At 56.9% G+C, this 14,003-nt stretch overlaps 1 protein-coding gene across 2 annotated transcripts; it reads right to left on the bottom strand.

The window, feature by feature from the left end:
- Positions 1-246: 246 nt before the first annotated feature.
- Positions 247-6,913, bottom strand: CRYGN (crystallin gamma N). Of its 2 annotated transcripts, XM_002715061.6 has the most exons (4): positions 6,323-6,913; positions 5,427-5,675; positions 3,095-3,240; positions 247-445 (listed from the first exon to the last, which is right to left on the bottom strand). In XM_002715061.6, exons 1-4 carry the CDS (start codon positions 6,341-6,343, stop codon positions 310-312), a joined length of 552 nt encoding a protein of 183 aa, XP_002715107.1. In that variant the 5' UTR covers positions 6,344-6,913; the 3' UTR covers positions 247-309. The 2 variants fall into 2 exon arrangements, 1 of the variants encoding a protein (XP_002715107.1); XR_016211384.1 differs by lacking the exons at positions 3,095-3,240; positions 5,427-5,675; positions 6,323-6,913 and adding an exon at positions 597-932.
- Between the last annotated feature and the right edge of the window lie 7,090 nt (positions 6,914-14,003).

Below are 14,003 nucleotides of genomic sequence, written 5' to 3'. Positions count from 1 at the left end.
TAGATGCAGAGGCTCAGACCCCCCTGCACCAGGCCTTCCCCAGGCTCACCCAGTGGCTGGGCAGCCCCCGCCCGGTGCTGAGTCAGGGCAGGGCTCGGCCCCAGGGGAGCTGCTGGTTGGCCGCCCGGGTCCTCACTCACCCTCTCCGCTCCCAGGTCCCGCCCCCCCCGCCCCCCCCAGTCCCCAGTCCCCAGTCCCCGGCCCCTCCAAGGCCGCCGGGGGCCGAGAAAGCACTCGGAGGCCGGCTCGCGTCCGCTTCGAGGACTTTTATTGCCCAAGGTCCTGAGGCCCAGGCTGGGCTGCGAGGGGCTAGAAGAAGTTGACCACCCTGCGGAGCGACTGCACGCGGGCGCTGTGGGCCTCCCAGTCGGAGAAGCCGCGGAAGTCGCCCCTCTCCACCACGTACATGCGGCCACGGTAGTTGGGCTCCTCATACAGGACCCACCTAGGGGGGCAGCGGAAGGGCGGGTCAGGCGGTCGCCAGGACGCCGCCCCGGGACCACCACCCCCCACCCCCGCCTCCTGATCCTGCTGGCTCCGGGCGAGGGGGATGGGAGGTGCCCCGTAACTGCTGACGGTTTTAATTTAAAACTCACCAGTTGGTGGCAGGGACCAGCTGTGATTCCTGGATATGCTTCTACCCCCCAAGGAGGGGCTGGGACAGCTGGGAAATACCCCCAGGTCTCCTAAAGGGAGGAGCAGGGGACCCCCCCTGCTGGGACTGTTCCAGGGAGGCAGAGAGGGGAAGGAGGGGCGTGGCCTGCCTACACCTGCAAGAGGACTCTGCCTTCGTAGGGGGCCTCTGTGAGTGTCACCGTCCTGGCGCGGGGACCCAGCCCTGGCCCCATGGCCCTGTCAGGCAGCTTCTCCTTGCTGAGAGCTTGCATTGTTCAGAGTTCAAGCCCCAGGCCACGCTCCGCCCCAGACGTGGTGCCCCCAGCAACAGCCTCTGATTCATTTCCTGACCACTGAGCCTCATCCGCCCACAGGGCAAGCACAGGTTAAAGGAGATCACGTGCCTCCACAGTCAAAAGTGTTAGTTCAGGGACAGGTGTTTGGCCTAGCAGCTAAGCCCCTACTACCATGTCTGAGCGCCTGAGTTAGGTACTCAGCGCCCCTCGGACTGCGGCTTCCTGCTAATGTAGGCTCCTGGGAGGCAGCAGGTGATGCTGACCCCGGGGTGGGAGACCTGGATGGAGTTCCTGGCTCCCAACTTCAGCCTGGCGCAGTCCTGGCTAATGCAGGCATTTGAGGAGTGATTCTCTCTCTCTCTCTCTCTCTCTCTCTCTCTCTCTCTCTCTCTCTCTCTCTCACACACACACACACACACACACACACACCATACCTGTCTCTGTCTCTCTCTGAAAGAAATACTTAAGAGCCAGTGTTGTGGTGCAGCAGGTTAAGCCACCATTTACAATGCTGTCATCCCATAACACAGCACCAGTTTGAATCCCAGCTGCTCTGTTTTCAATCCAGCTCCCTGCTAATGGCCTGGGAAAGCAGTGGAAGATGGCCCAAGTCCTTGGGCCCCTGCCACACACATAGGAGAATTTGGAGAATGAACCAGTAGATGGAAGATCTCTCTCGCTCCCTCTCCCTCTCTCTTCCCCTCTCCCACCTCTCCATATTTCTCTGCTGTTAACTAACTAAATAAAATCTTTATAAATACATAAATACAGCAGTAGTGCCTACCTTCCCCACCTCTGACTTAACAAGCCCCCGAATTTTCTGAAGTGTCAAGAGGGGAGCTGTGTTTTGGGTCCCAGTCATCTTCCATGCCATGTTACGACTTTTACCTCATGAAACACAACTGAGTCAGCAAAATTTCCAGGTCAGATGTTGTTCTCCCTCTGGGGCCCCTCCCCTCTCCCCTCTCCCCCTCCCCCCTCCCCCCTCCCCACCCATTGCCACGAACTCCGCACAGACCTGAAATTTTGCAAAGGTAGAGAAGGAGCAGAAGAAAGACTGGCACAAGACAGACTCCTGGAGAAAGCCAGGGAACACAGGCGCACGGGAAGGGAGCCCAGCAGGTGGGGGCCAGGCGGAAGGGCGGGCAGCACAGCTCTGCTCAGCTCAGCCCTGGTCTTCCTCGGCCGCTCCCATGACCACCCCCTTGCACCCCTCCTGAAATTCCCTGATCTTGAACCTCAGCAATACCGAAGCGCACGGCTCCCTTAGCTGCTCTGACAGGAGCCAGGACAGGTTCAGGACAGATGGTGTGTGTGGGCGGGGGCAGAGCTCACGTGGGGTGGGGCTGGAGGGCTCTTCTCTGGAGGGGAGGGAGAGGGCTAAGGTCTGGGAAGACACCCAACCCTAGAACAGTACAGACTTGACCAGGCTGTGCCATTCCCACGCTGGCTGAGTCTCAGCTTGCTCCTCCATGAAATGGGGCCGTGGAACCCTGGCCGGAAGGTTGGGCCAATGGGAAGAGATGGCCAGCTTGCCAGTGCTCTCGGGGTAAAGAGTGCAGGCCGCCTTTGGCTGAGCAGAAGGAAACCCCTGTGTGCAGGGCCACCAGCAAAGCACAGGCAAGCACAGGGACCATCAGCTGTATAGAAGCAGGAAGCAGCCCCTCTGGACTTGGGTCAAGTCCATCAAGAGGCAGACAACCTGAAGCCCACCAGCCCAGAGAGGCCCGTGTGGTGGACATATGCCTGCTCAGCAGAGGGGTCTGGTGCAGGGGTCAGAGGTCAGCCTTGCAGGCTAGGAGGTGGCCAGGGTGGGCAGGTGCACCCCACTGAGAGCAGGGCGATTCCACCACGAGCTTTTTTTTTTTTAATCTGGAAGGCCCTGGTTGGGGGCAGGGGGCGGGAGTCTCTTGATTAAGAAAAACCAAAGATGATCTATGCTCCCGGTCCATCTCAGAGACAAGCCCTCCTCCCTCTAATCCAGCAGTGTTCCTGGGGTGCTCCCTGAACCCTTTCCTGGCCATGAGAGAGAGGCTGCCCACCTGTTCCAATGAGATTGGAGGGGCAGCTGAGGGAGGGGCAGGGCCTTCGAGGTGGGGGGTGCCCTGCTCATCTGCTGCAGGGGGCAGGTGGCTACGAAGGGCCCGGCTGGGCTGGGCTGGGCAGCCCCGGCCGCTACTCACGCTCCATCCCCGTACACCTTGATGGCGTTGACACAACTCTTGGTCCAGCCCCGGCTCTGGAGGAAGGGGCAGTCGTCCACGAACTCCAGGCACTGGCCCGTGAAGTTGCAGCCCTCGAAGATTTCCAGGCGGAAGTGTTCCCCATGCTCCAGACCCGAGATGGTGCAGGGGAGAATGGGAGGAAACGCTCTGAGCCTGCCCTCCCCACACACAGAAGGCCACTACGGGAAGGCGCTCTGGGCTCCCCGGGGTTCCTGGGCTGGACTGGCTGGGGGGCAGGTGAGGGCCCACCTTCCCACCCAAACCCATCTATTCCTTTTTTTTTTTTTTTTTTTTTTTGACAGGCAGAGTGGACAGTGTGAGAGAGAGAGAGAGAGAGAGAGAAAGGTCTTCCTTTGCCGTTGGTTCACCCTCCAATGGCCGCCGCGGCTGGTGCGCTGAGGCCGGCACACCGCGCTGATCCGAAGGCAGGAGCCAGGTACTTCTCCTGGTCTCCCATGGGGTGCAGGGCCCAAGCAGTTGGGCCATCCTCCACTGCACTCCCTGGCCACAGCAGAGAGCTGGCCCAGAAGAGGGGCAACCAGGACAGAATCCAGCGCCCCGACTGGGACTAGAACCCGGTGTGCCGGCGCCACAAGGCGGAGGATTAGCCTGTTGAGCCACGGCGCCAGCCATCTATTCCTTTTCTGACTGAGATGCAGCTGGATGAAAGAGCGCTGTTCCTTTAAAAAAGTTTCAGAGCCACTGAGCAGCTCAGAAGGCAAGATCCAGAGAGGGCAGTGCTACCAGGAGGCCAGCAGCCACTGGAGCCAGGGCCGAGGTCACTGGCTCCCCGCAGGTGCACCCCAGCCACACCAACACATTCCTTGGTTTGGCTTCTCCCCACTGGCCTATGGGCCAGAGGCAGGCCTTCAGATAATAATATTTGAAAATGGTAAAAGAACCTTTTATAAAAACATGAAGCCTGGGGCCGGTGCGGTGGCGTAGTGGGTAAAGCTGCTGCCTGTGGTGCCAGTATCGCCTATGGGCACCGGTTCGAGTCCCGGCTGCTCCACTTCCCATCCAGCTCTCTGCTGTGGCCTGGGAAAGCAGTGGAGGATGGCCCAAGTCCTTGGGCCCCTACACCCGCATGGGAGACCCAGAGGAAGCTCCAGGCTCCTGGCTTCGAATCAGCCCAGCTCCAGCTGTTGCAGCCAGTTGGGGAGTGAACCAGTGGATGGAAGACCTCGGTCTGCCTCTCCTCTCTGTATAACTCTGAGTTTCAAAAAAAAAAAAAAAAAAAAAAGCCCCAGATCTAAAACAAATAACCAATCTCATTAGCTGAAGTCCCGCTGGCCTGCCCAGATCCCACAAGATTCCCCCACGCTTCCAAATAGCACAGGCTAGGGCTGCTCCCCAACAGGCTCCATGCGGGGCCAGGCCCCCCCCGGGGGGGCTGACCTCGAAGACAACTCTCTTCGCAAGGCACCCAGGACGTGGGTCACACAAGTAACAGCTTCCCTTGTCCAAAAGTCCACTGCCCTGTGGGAACACTCGGAAAGGCTTCTTGACAATCCGAGATGCCAAAAACCAGCTGGTTATGCAGTCCCTGTGCGAGAGACGGGGTGGGGGCCCACGCAGACAGGCCCCTTTCCCAGGATCCTCGGGTGTCTGCCGGAGCCTGCAACCCAGGGACAGGTGTGCGCGGGGCTGAGGCGCTCCTCCACAAGAACTGCTCACCCCCAAGCTTGGGCACCAGCCACCTGCCACCAGGAGGTGGCCGACTCGTGGCAGGTCACTTGGCGCTTCTGGCTTGGGGAACCCTCAGTCCTCTAATCCCACCCTAGAGGCAACTGGACATAGAGGGTCCTTCTCCGTGGGGGAGCCACACCCTCTCATCTGTTCTCTCTGTGCCACTCCAAGGGATCCGCCCCCAGCAGCCCTGCTTGCATTGGCTGTTGGAGATCAGAGCCTCCAAGGCTCACAAATGCACCATAAGGTCTCCTGCACCAGGTCTGTCTGCACCAGTCAGTCTGACTTCTGCCGAGGGCGCCCCCGTCCGGTTGCAAATCCAAACTGACGATATTTCCAACCCCCTTTTTTAATGGGACATTTAGCTCGGGTTTTGGGGTCAGAAATTTAAAGTGATTTCCTGATCTGTGCCTGTAAGGGTACATGCATGGAGACTCCCAGCCCCCGATCCCCTCCACCGTCTCCCACCAGCTTGAGGCGATGGGTAGGGTTCTCTCCCAGTCTTAGTGCTCCGGGGTTACTTGTCCTGTGTCCGCCCCAGGCGGCCACCTCAGCCACCCCACCAGGAAGTGCCCAGCCCCCAGGGGGCGTGGCTACTCACCATTCCTACCGGCCGGCAGGAGCCCATGTGGTCATTGTGGCCGTTCCAGCGGAGGAAGTCGGGGTAGTCACCGTGCTCCAGGATGAACTGCTGGCCCCGGAAGTCGGGATGGTCGAAGCAGACCCAGGCCCCGCTCTCCACGCGAATGGAGTTCACCCTGTTCATGAAGCCTCGGTCCTGAAAGTTGTCGCACTCCCCGAAGACTTCCAGCTTCCGCCCCGTGAAGTGCTTGCCCTCGTAGAAAGTGATCTGCAAGGGCCAGGCTGGGGCTCAGGGTCAAGGGCATCTCCCTCTTTCACTTTTGGGGGTGGGGGTCAGGAGCCCAACATCCTTGATGGAACCCTGACCCTGGTGCAGGTGGCCCGGCAGTGGACATGCAGTGGGGGGGGGGGGACGAGGATAACACCCTGGCTGCTGGAGGCACCTGGGCTCTGGACTGCTTTTTTGTGGGAGTCACACGTGAAGGTGTGCCTCTGGCGTCCACAGGTTTGATCAGGGTAGTTGCACAGGGACGCTAGACAAGGTGGCAGGGAGAGACCAGTGCCTGCTACCCCTCCTGCACAGACACAGGTCTGGTCATCCCCCACCCCCGCCCCAGACGTGCCAGGACAGTTCACATCTCAGCGTGGCACAGAGATCCAGACCCAAGTGCCCCTTGAAGAGACCCTGAAAGAAATGCCACTGGGTGACCGGCCCCAAGCAAGGAAGACGCCGCAGCAGCGGGGACAGCAGGGCCCCGCAGCTCTGACCCCATCCTAGCTCCGGAAGACAGTCTCACCCCAGACAGGCCCTCGGCCAACAGCCAGGCTGCCCCACGGTCAGAGCCGATGCATCGATCGATCGATCACGCATGAGGCCCCCTGCCCGGTTTACGTTCGGCCGAGGGCCATACTCACCTTTCCGGAGCGCTGCGCCATCGTGCGCCGTGCCCAGTCCTCCGTGGACTCCCGTTTATACCGGGCGGCGCCCTGCTGGGTCAGCGCCGCCCCGGACAAAAGATTTGCTTGGCCGGGCACCGTCGTGTTAGTCCTGTCGGGCGTGCTAAGCCCGCGAGGGGCCACTGGGACGGCCGACGGGACCCTGTGTCACCCGCAGCCCCCAAGGCCTCCTCCCTCCCTGAACCTCCTTTCCAGCCCACCCGGCGTCCCCTGCTGAGTCAGGGCCAAAACTCCCGCCACCGCCTGGGGTGGGGAGGGGGTGTCTCACAGCACTCCCCAGTGCAGCCCCTCCCCCTGACCCACCTCCTCCTTCCTCCCCAGGCCTTCCGTGACCTGTACTGGCTGCACATGGCTCCACATGGTCACTGCCTTGGTTCTGTGGACAAGGATGGAGGCCAAGTCCCCCGGGGGTGAGGGAAGGCAGCCTTAACTGCAACTCCCCTCCCCCACAGTCCTGTTCCCGAGTGCCCCGCGCTGGGGGGCCGCTGCCGGGCTCTGCACCCCTGTATCTCTGTGGCCAGGCACACAGACCAGACGGCCCCCAGAGGATGAAGATCTGTTTGCAGGATCATGCAGCCCGGGCGTGGAAGGAGACTTTCCCAGGGCCCTGAAGGACTTGGCACACAGGAGAGGCTCAAATATTGTTTATGGAGGGAGACCGGAGTAAACACTGAGCCCACAATTGCTGGGGAGATGAGCTGTGAACAATGCAACCGGGAATCAGGTGGCTGCGGGCAGAGGGCTGCGGGGAGCCAGGCTCTGAGATCAAAGCAGACGGAAGCCTGCAGGAGGTCCTGGGGGAGGGGGGCAGGAGGGCCAGAGAGGGGGCACTGTGAGGAGCAGTCTCGGTGGCTCCTCTGCTTCCAGGAAAGCAGAGTCTAATTTTTCTCGTTGTGTCCCAGAGGAGGTCATGTGACTCTTGAGGCAGAGGAGTGACCTTGACCCCTGCCCCCCCCCCCCCCCCGCACTCTGGGAGGGCATCAGAGGCAGACAGGGCCTGGCCTGGAACGGGATGTCACCCTTGCATCCAAAGACAGCCCTGTCTCAGGGGAGCCCACCAGGCCCAGCCATCGCCTCCACATCCACCCTCCCGAACCACGTGTGCCAACCTTTGTGTCTCAGGACACGGCCTGGCCTGGCGGGGACGGATAACAGACAGCAAAATCTCCTGGCAACCCAGAAAACCTCTCCTGGAAGGTGGAGGGAACGCGGACAGCAGGGCTGAGCGCGCAGGCCCAGTCCAGGCGCGGGCTTTGGGACTGCGATGGAGTCAGGTGACAGCTGAGGGAGGCCCTTCTGCCCCTGGGGGAGCTGGGCCGTGGGACACCCGGCCATCGTCCCTCAGTGTGGCATTTCAGAGTGGTCCTGGGCTCCAGGAGGCAGTGAGCCTGAGCTGCCGGGTTGACTGGTGGCTTATTTCCTGTGGAGAGGATTTTTACACATTGGAAAAAGACAGAGAAAACAATTTTGAAAGAAATGGGAGAGAGGGAATGTCTCTTCCCTTACTTCCAGGAGGGGATATTAAGCCTCTTCTTACCATTTTAAAAAAGACAGGCCTTGGGGGCCGGTGCCGCGGCTCACTAGGCTAATCCTCCGCCTAGCGGCGCTGGCACACCGGGTTCTAGTCCCGGTTGGGGCGCCGGATTCTGTCCCGGTTGCCCCTCTTCCAGGCCAGCTCTCTGCTGTGGCCAGGGAGTGCAGTGGAGGATGGCCCAGGTGCTTGGGCCCTGCACCCCATGGGAGACCAGGAAAAGCACCTGGCTCCTGGCTCCTGCCATCGGATCAGCGCGGTGCGCCGGCCGCAGCGGCCATTGGAGGGTGAACCAATGGCAAAGGAAGACCTTTCTCTCTGTCTCTCTCTCTCTCACTGTCCACTCTGCCTGACAAAAAATTTAAAAAAAAAAAAAAAAAAAAAAAGGCCTTGGGAATCGGTGTTTAGCCTAGCAATGCCGACGGCTCTGACCCACATTGGAGTACATGGGCTCAATTCCAGTGCTTGGGTTTGAGTCTTTGCTCTGACTGCTGACTCCAGCGTCTGCCAATGGAGACCCAGTAACTGGGTCCCTGCCGTGCGGATGAGAAACCTGGATTGTGGTCTTGGATTCTGACTCCGGCCCTGCCCGGGCCATTGTAGACATTTGAGGATTGAACCAGCAGATGGGATCTCTCTCTCTCTCTCTCTCTCTCTCTCTGCCTCAAGTTTAAAAACACAGACCATTTTTTTTTAGAGTTTTACACTGACAGTAAAATGGGGTGGTGAGAGTTCCCACAAGTCAGGTTTGGAATTGTTCGGGGTTTTGGCCTTTCATACCCCCAGAAAAGAGACGGAAAAAGGAGCTGGAAACCGACCTCAACAGAGGCAGGTTGCAAAGAGGGGCGACAGCCTGTTCTTATGCGCAGGGCAGGCACAGGGCTGGGTTTTTACCTGGCTGAAGAGGGATTGGCTGCTGGTGGGAGGCAGGAGGCTTGCGGCTGGCGGGGAGTAGGCAGTAGGGGGCTTTCCGAGAAGCCGCTGGGAACTGTTCTCTTACCTGTTTCACAAGCTGCCCCGGGACGCTTACCCTGCTTTGCAGGGTCTGGGGGAGGTTGAGCTTGGTTCCTGCACCAAGGGCCTCCACAAAAGGAGGAAATGGGGCTTTATTGCCCTTTGTCATAGACCCCCTTCTGCGGGACCTTGCATGAGCCTGCCCCGCGGTCAGCATGTGGCCCCCCAGGTGGTCCCTTTGTTACAGTTGATGAACAGGTTCACTCTTAGTGATGTAATTTTGTGGATTTGGACATGTGTATTGAATGAATTCAGCCCAAAATATGCAGCTCTGATTTTTTTAAAGCTTCATTTATTCATTTGAAAAGCAGAGTTACACAGAGAAAAAAGGAGTTACAGAGAAAGGACTGAGAGAGAGAGAGAGAGAGAGAGAGAGAGAGAGAGAGAGAGAGAGAAAGGAGAGAGAGAGAGGGAGAGGAGAGAGAGAAGGAGAGAGAGGTCTTCCATCTGCTGATTCATTCCCCAAATGATCACAATGGCCAGGGCTGAGCTGATCTGAAGCCAGGAGCCAGGAGCTTCCTCCGGGTCTCCGAGGTGGGTGCAGGGGCCCAAGCACTTGGCCCATCTTCTGCTGCTTTCCCAGGCCACAGCAGAGAGCTGGATGGGAAGTGGAGCTGCTGGGACACAAATCTCTGCCCATATGGGATGCCCAAGTTGCAAGCAGCGGCTTAGCCTACTACGCCAGAAAGCCAGCCCTTGCTCTGTTTTGAATTAGAGACATTTAAAAAAAAAAAAGTGTGTGCAAAGATTACTCTGAATTCTGTTTCTAGGATTCAAGGAACTTCTTTAGGGAGTGGTGTAGCCTCTTATCTCAAGGACAGAAATGAAGGCTGAGAAGGTCCTGTACAGATCTAGTTGAAATGATTCTTTTTTAAAGATTTGTGTATTTGAAAGGCAGAGTTAGAGAGAGAGAGAGAAACAGAGAGAGAGGTCTTCCATCCGCTGGTTCACTCCCCAAATGGCCTCAGTGTCTGCAGCTGGGTAGATCTGAAGCCAGGCCAGGAGCCAGGAGCTTCTTCCAGTTCTCTCACATGGGTACAGGGGTCCAAGTGTTGTAGGCAGGCAGATAAGATAAAAGTAATTAGCTCACCAGCGCTATGGTGCAACGGGTTAAGGCCCTGGCCTGAGTACCGGCATCCCACATGGGCACCAGTTCGAGTCCCGGCTGCTCCTCTTCCAATCCAGCTCTCTGCTGTGGCCTGGAAAAGCAGTAGAAGATGGCCCAAGTCCTTGGGCCCCTGCACCCGTGTGGGAGACTTGGAAGAGACTCCTGGCTCCTGGCTTCGGATCAGCGCAGCTCCAGCTGTTGCGGCCATTTGGGGAGTGAACCAGCGGATGGAAGACCTCTTTTTGTCTGTCTCTACCTCTCTCTCTGTAACTCTGTCTTTCAAATAAATAAAATAAATCTTTTTTTTTAAGTGATTAGCTCTGCGAGCCGGAAAACCACACTCCCTGTGTGATCTCATGCCCCTACCTGACCACACCTGTGTACCCACCTGCCAATCAGGCTGTAGAATCACTCCCCTTTGGAAGTGAATAAAAGGCATGAAACAGGGTGGGCCTGGCCCTTTTGCCCTTTTTTGCCACTATGGACCTTTGTCCCCCCCCCCCCACCACCACCCGAGCGCCTTCGGGCACATGGCCTGCGGGCTGCCTGCACTGCCTGCCTTCGCTTGGCTGCCTGTGATAAGTTGCCGGTAGTAGCTGCTCTTAACCGAAGGCTTTGCTGAGTGTGGCTTTTGGCCTGCTCTCTGCTCGGTATGGATCTAGACTTCCCTTCCCTCCCTTTCTCTCTTAGACAGAGCCCTCACTCGCCTATGCATTTCTCTCACTGAATACAAAGCTTAAAAATGTAGTCTATGGCCGGCGCCGCGGCTCACTAGGCTAATCCTCCGCCTTGTGGCGCCGGCACACCGGGTTCTAGTCCCGGTCGGGGTGCCGGATTCTGTCCCGGTTGCCCCTCTTCCAGGCCAGCTCTCTGCTGTGGCCAGGGAGTGCAGTGGAGGATGGCCCAAGTGCTTGGGCCCTGCACCCCATGGGAGACCAGGAGAAGCACCTGGCTCCTGCCATCAGATCAGCGCGGTGCGCCGGCCGCAGCGCGCTGGCCGTGGCGGCCATTAGAGGGTGAACCAACGGCAAAGGAAGACCTTTCTCTCTGTCTCTCTCTCTCTCACTGTCCACTCTGCCTGTCAAAAAAAATGTAGTCTATTTGAGCCAGCAAGAACCCACAAGGCTTATTAATAAGCAAATCGGTATCACAAGGACTTGGGCCATCTTCCACTGCTTTCCCAGGCACATTAGCAGGGAGCTAGATTGGAAGTGGAGCAGCCAGGACTCAAACCAGCATCCCTGTGGGATGCCGGCACTACAGATGACAGCTTAATCCGCTATGCCACTGCGCCGGCCCTGACACAACTCCTATCTTTTAAGCCTCCCACATAAGCCAGCTGCTTTTCCACAACGTCCTGCTCTTTGCTCAATTCAGTTCATGAGGGTATAGTGGCCTCTTTGAGGCTTCTGTTTCCTAGGAAGTTTCCTCTGCCAAATAAAACTCATAGATGACATAGATTGGTATGATTTCTTCCCACTGCTCTGTCTTACGCCAGCTTCTACTCAGGCAGGGGCTCTAAGAGGGTAGAGGTGGGGTCTGTTGCCCCTACACGATGGCGACACATATCCCACCCACACCCCGCTACAACTTCACACAGTACTGCACGGCCTCCACCTGCTGTTCCGTCCCTCTCCTAACCCCTGGTCACTTCACTGCCTCCCTATTTTGCCTTTTCCAGAGTATCCTATAGTGGTAATAGTATATGCTATATATAGTAGTATAGTATAGTATAGTACAGTACATAGCCTTTTCAGGTTGATTTTGTTCACTTAGATGTATACATATAAGATACATATCTTAGGCTGTCACGTGAAACACCTGCAGCACATATTGGAATGCCTGGATTTGAGTCTCACCTCCACTTTTTTTTTTTTTTTTTAAGATTTACTTATTCATTTGAAAGGCAGAGTTACAGAGATGCAGAGAGAGAGAGAGGTCTTTCATCCACTGGTTCACTCCCCAATTGGCCGCAATGGCCAGAGCTGAGCCGATCCAAAGCCAAGAGCCAGAGCTTCATCCAGGACTCCCAAGCAGGTGCAGGGGCCCAAGGACCTGGGCCATGCTCCACTGCCTTCCCAGGCCACAGCAGAGAGCTGGATTGGAAGTGGAGTAGCCAGGACACGAACTGGCATCCATATAGGATGTGGCTTTACCCATTACGCCACAGCACCGGGCCCTCACCTCTACTTTTGATCCAGGTCCCCACTAACGTGCACCCTTGAGGGAGCAGGTGATGGCTCAAGCACTTGGGTCCTTGCCACCCACATGGAAAAGCTGGAAAGAGTCCAGCATCTACACCTGCTTTGCCATGACGCTAGCCCCAGAGCGCCTTATTTTCTTAATGACATAATGCGTTTTTTAAAATATTTACTTATTTATTTGAAAGACAGAGTTACACAGAAAGGTAGAGTCAGAAAGAGAGAGAGGGAGAGAGAGAGAGAGAGGTCTTCCATATGCTGGTTTACTCCCCAAATGGTCACAATGGCCAGAGCTGAGCTGATCTAGAGCCAGGAGCTTCGTCCGGGTCTCCCACGCGGGTGCAGGGGCCCAAGGACTTGGCCCATCTTCTGCAGCTTTCCCAGGCCATAGCAGAGCGCTGGATCAGAAGTGGGGCAGCCGGGAATCAAAGCGGCGCCCATATGGGATGTCCGCACTGCAGGCGGGAGCTTTACCGGCTCACCACGGCACCAGTGAGCTTCTTATTTTTAATCTGTATTTACACTTATCACACCAGGTGACAGAAGGTGATATAAGCAGAATTCAAAAGAATGGATAAAAATATACTTGGAAAAAAATAAGCCTCTCCACGGCCTCATTCAGGGCACTAGTATGAACGTTCGCTTGCACTCTCCATATCTGATGCAATGCTTCAATTCTCACCCGGAATTTTTTTTAAACTACTGAATTTTCTTTTTTTTCTCTTTTTTAAAATTTTTTTTTGACAGGCAGAGTGGACAGTGAGAGAGAGACAGAGAGAAAGGTCTTCCTTTGCCGTTGGTTCACCCTCCAATGGCCGCCGTGGCTGGCGCACCGCACTGATCTGATGGCAGGAGCCAGGTGCTCATCCTGGTCTCCCATGAGGTGCAGGGCCCAAGCACTTGGGCCATCCTCCACTGCACTCCCTGGCCACAGCAGAGAGCTGGCCTGGAAGAGGGGCAACCGGGACCGAATCCGGCGCCCCGACCGGGACTAGAACCCGGTGTGCCGGCGCCGTAAGGCGGAGGATTAGCCTAGTGAGCCGCGGCGCCGGCCCCTCACCTGGAATTTTCATGACAATTTGATCACCTGAGAAGAGGCCTGCCAAGATTCATACATTCGATGAGTATTTCTGCCCCAAATATGCACCAGCCAAGCTCGTAAACCTCACCATTCAGGACGGCGCTGTTGAAATGTCACTTGAAGCAGGTGAGAGCTTGAGCTGTGTATGGATGCTGGTTGGGGACAAAATGCTAAGGGAGCAAACCTAGAATGGATACTGAAGCAGTGCCTGAATGCTTTCCTGATTTAAGAAAATCTCAAGGGGCCGGTGCAATGGCTCACTTGGTTAATCCTCCGCCTGCGGCCCCATCATCCCATATGGATGCCGGTTCTAGTCCCGGTTGCTCCTCTTCCAGTCCAGCTCTCTGCTGTGACCCAGGAAGGCAGTGGAGGATGGCCCAAGTGCTTGGGCCCTGCACCTGTATGGGAGACCAGGAGGAAGCACATGGCTCCTGGCTTCAGATCAGTATGGTGCGCCGGCCATAGCAGCCATTTGAGGAGTGAGCCTACGGAAGGAAGACCCTTCTCTCTGTCTCTCTCTTTCACTGTCAAGAAAGGAAGGAAGAAAATCTCAATAACGTGTGACATTGGAGCCACCAGTAGCTGCTCTGCACCAAAGCAGCTTTAAAAAAATTATTTATTTATTTTAATTTGAAGAAAGAGTGAAAGAGAGATAGAGACAGAGATAGAGAGCTCTTTCATCTACTGGTTCACTCTCCAAATGC

The sequence above is a fragment of the Oryctolagus cuniculus genome, chromosome 7, assembly GCF_051225735.1.
Source record: "Oryctolagus cuniculus isolate XC-2025 breed Fujian yellow rabbit chromosome 7, ASM5122573v1, whole genome shotgun sequence".
NCBI classification, from domain to species: Eukaryota; Metazoa; Chordata; class Mammalia; order Lagomorpha; family Leporidae; genus Oryctolagus; species Oryctolagus cuniculus.
This window is presented reverse-complemented; position numbering and strand designations above follow the sequence as displayed.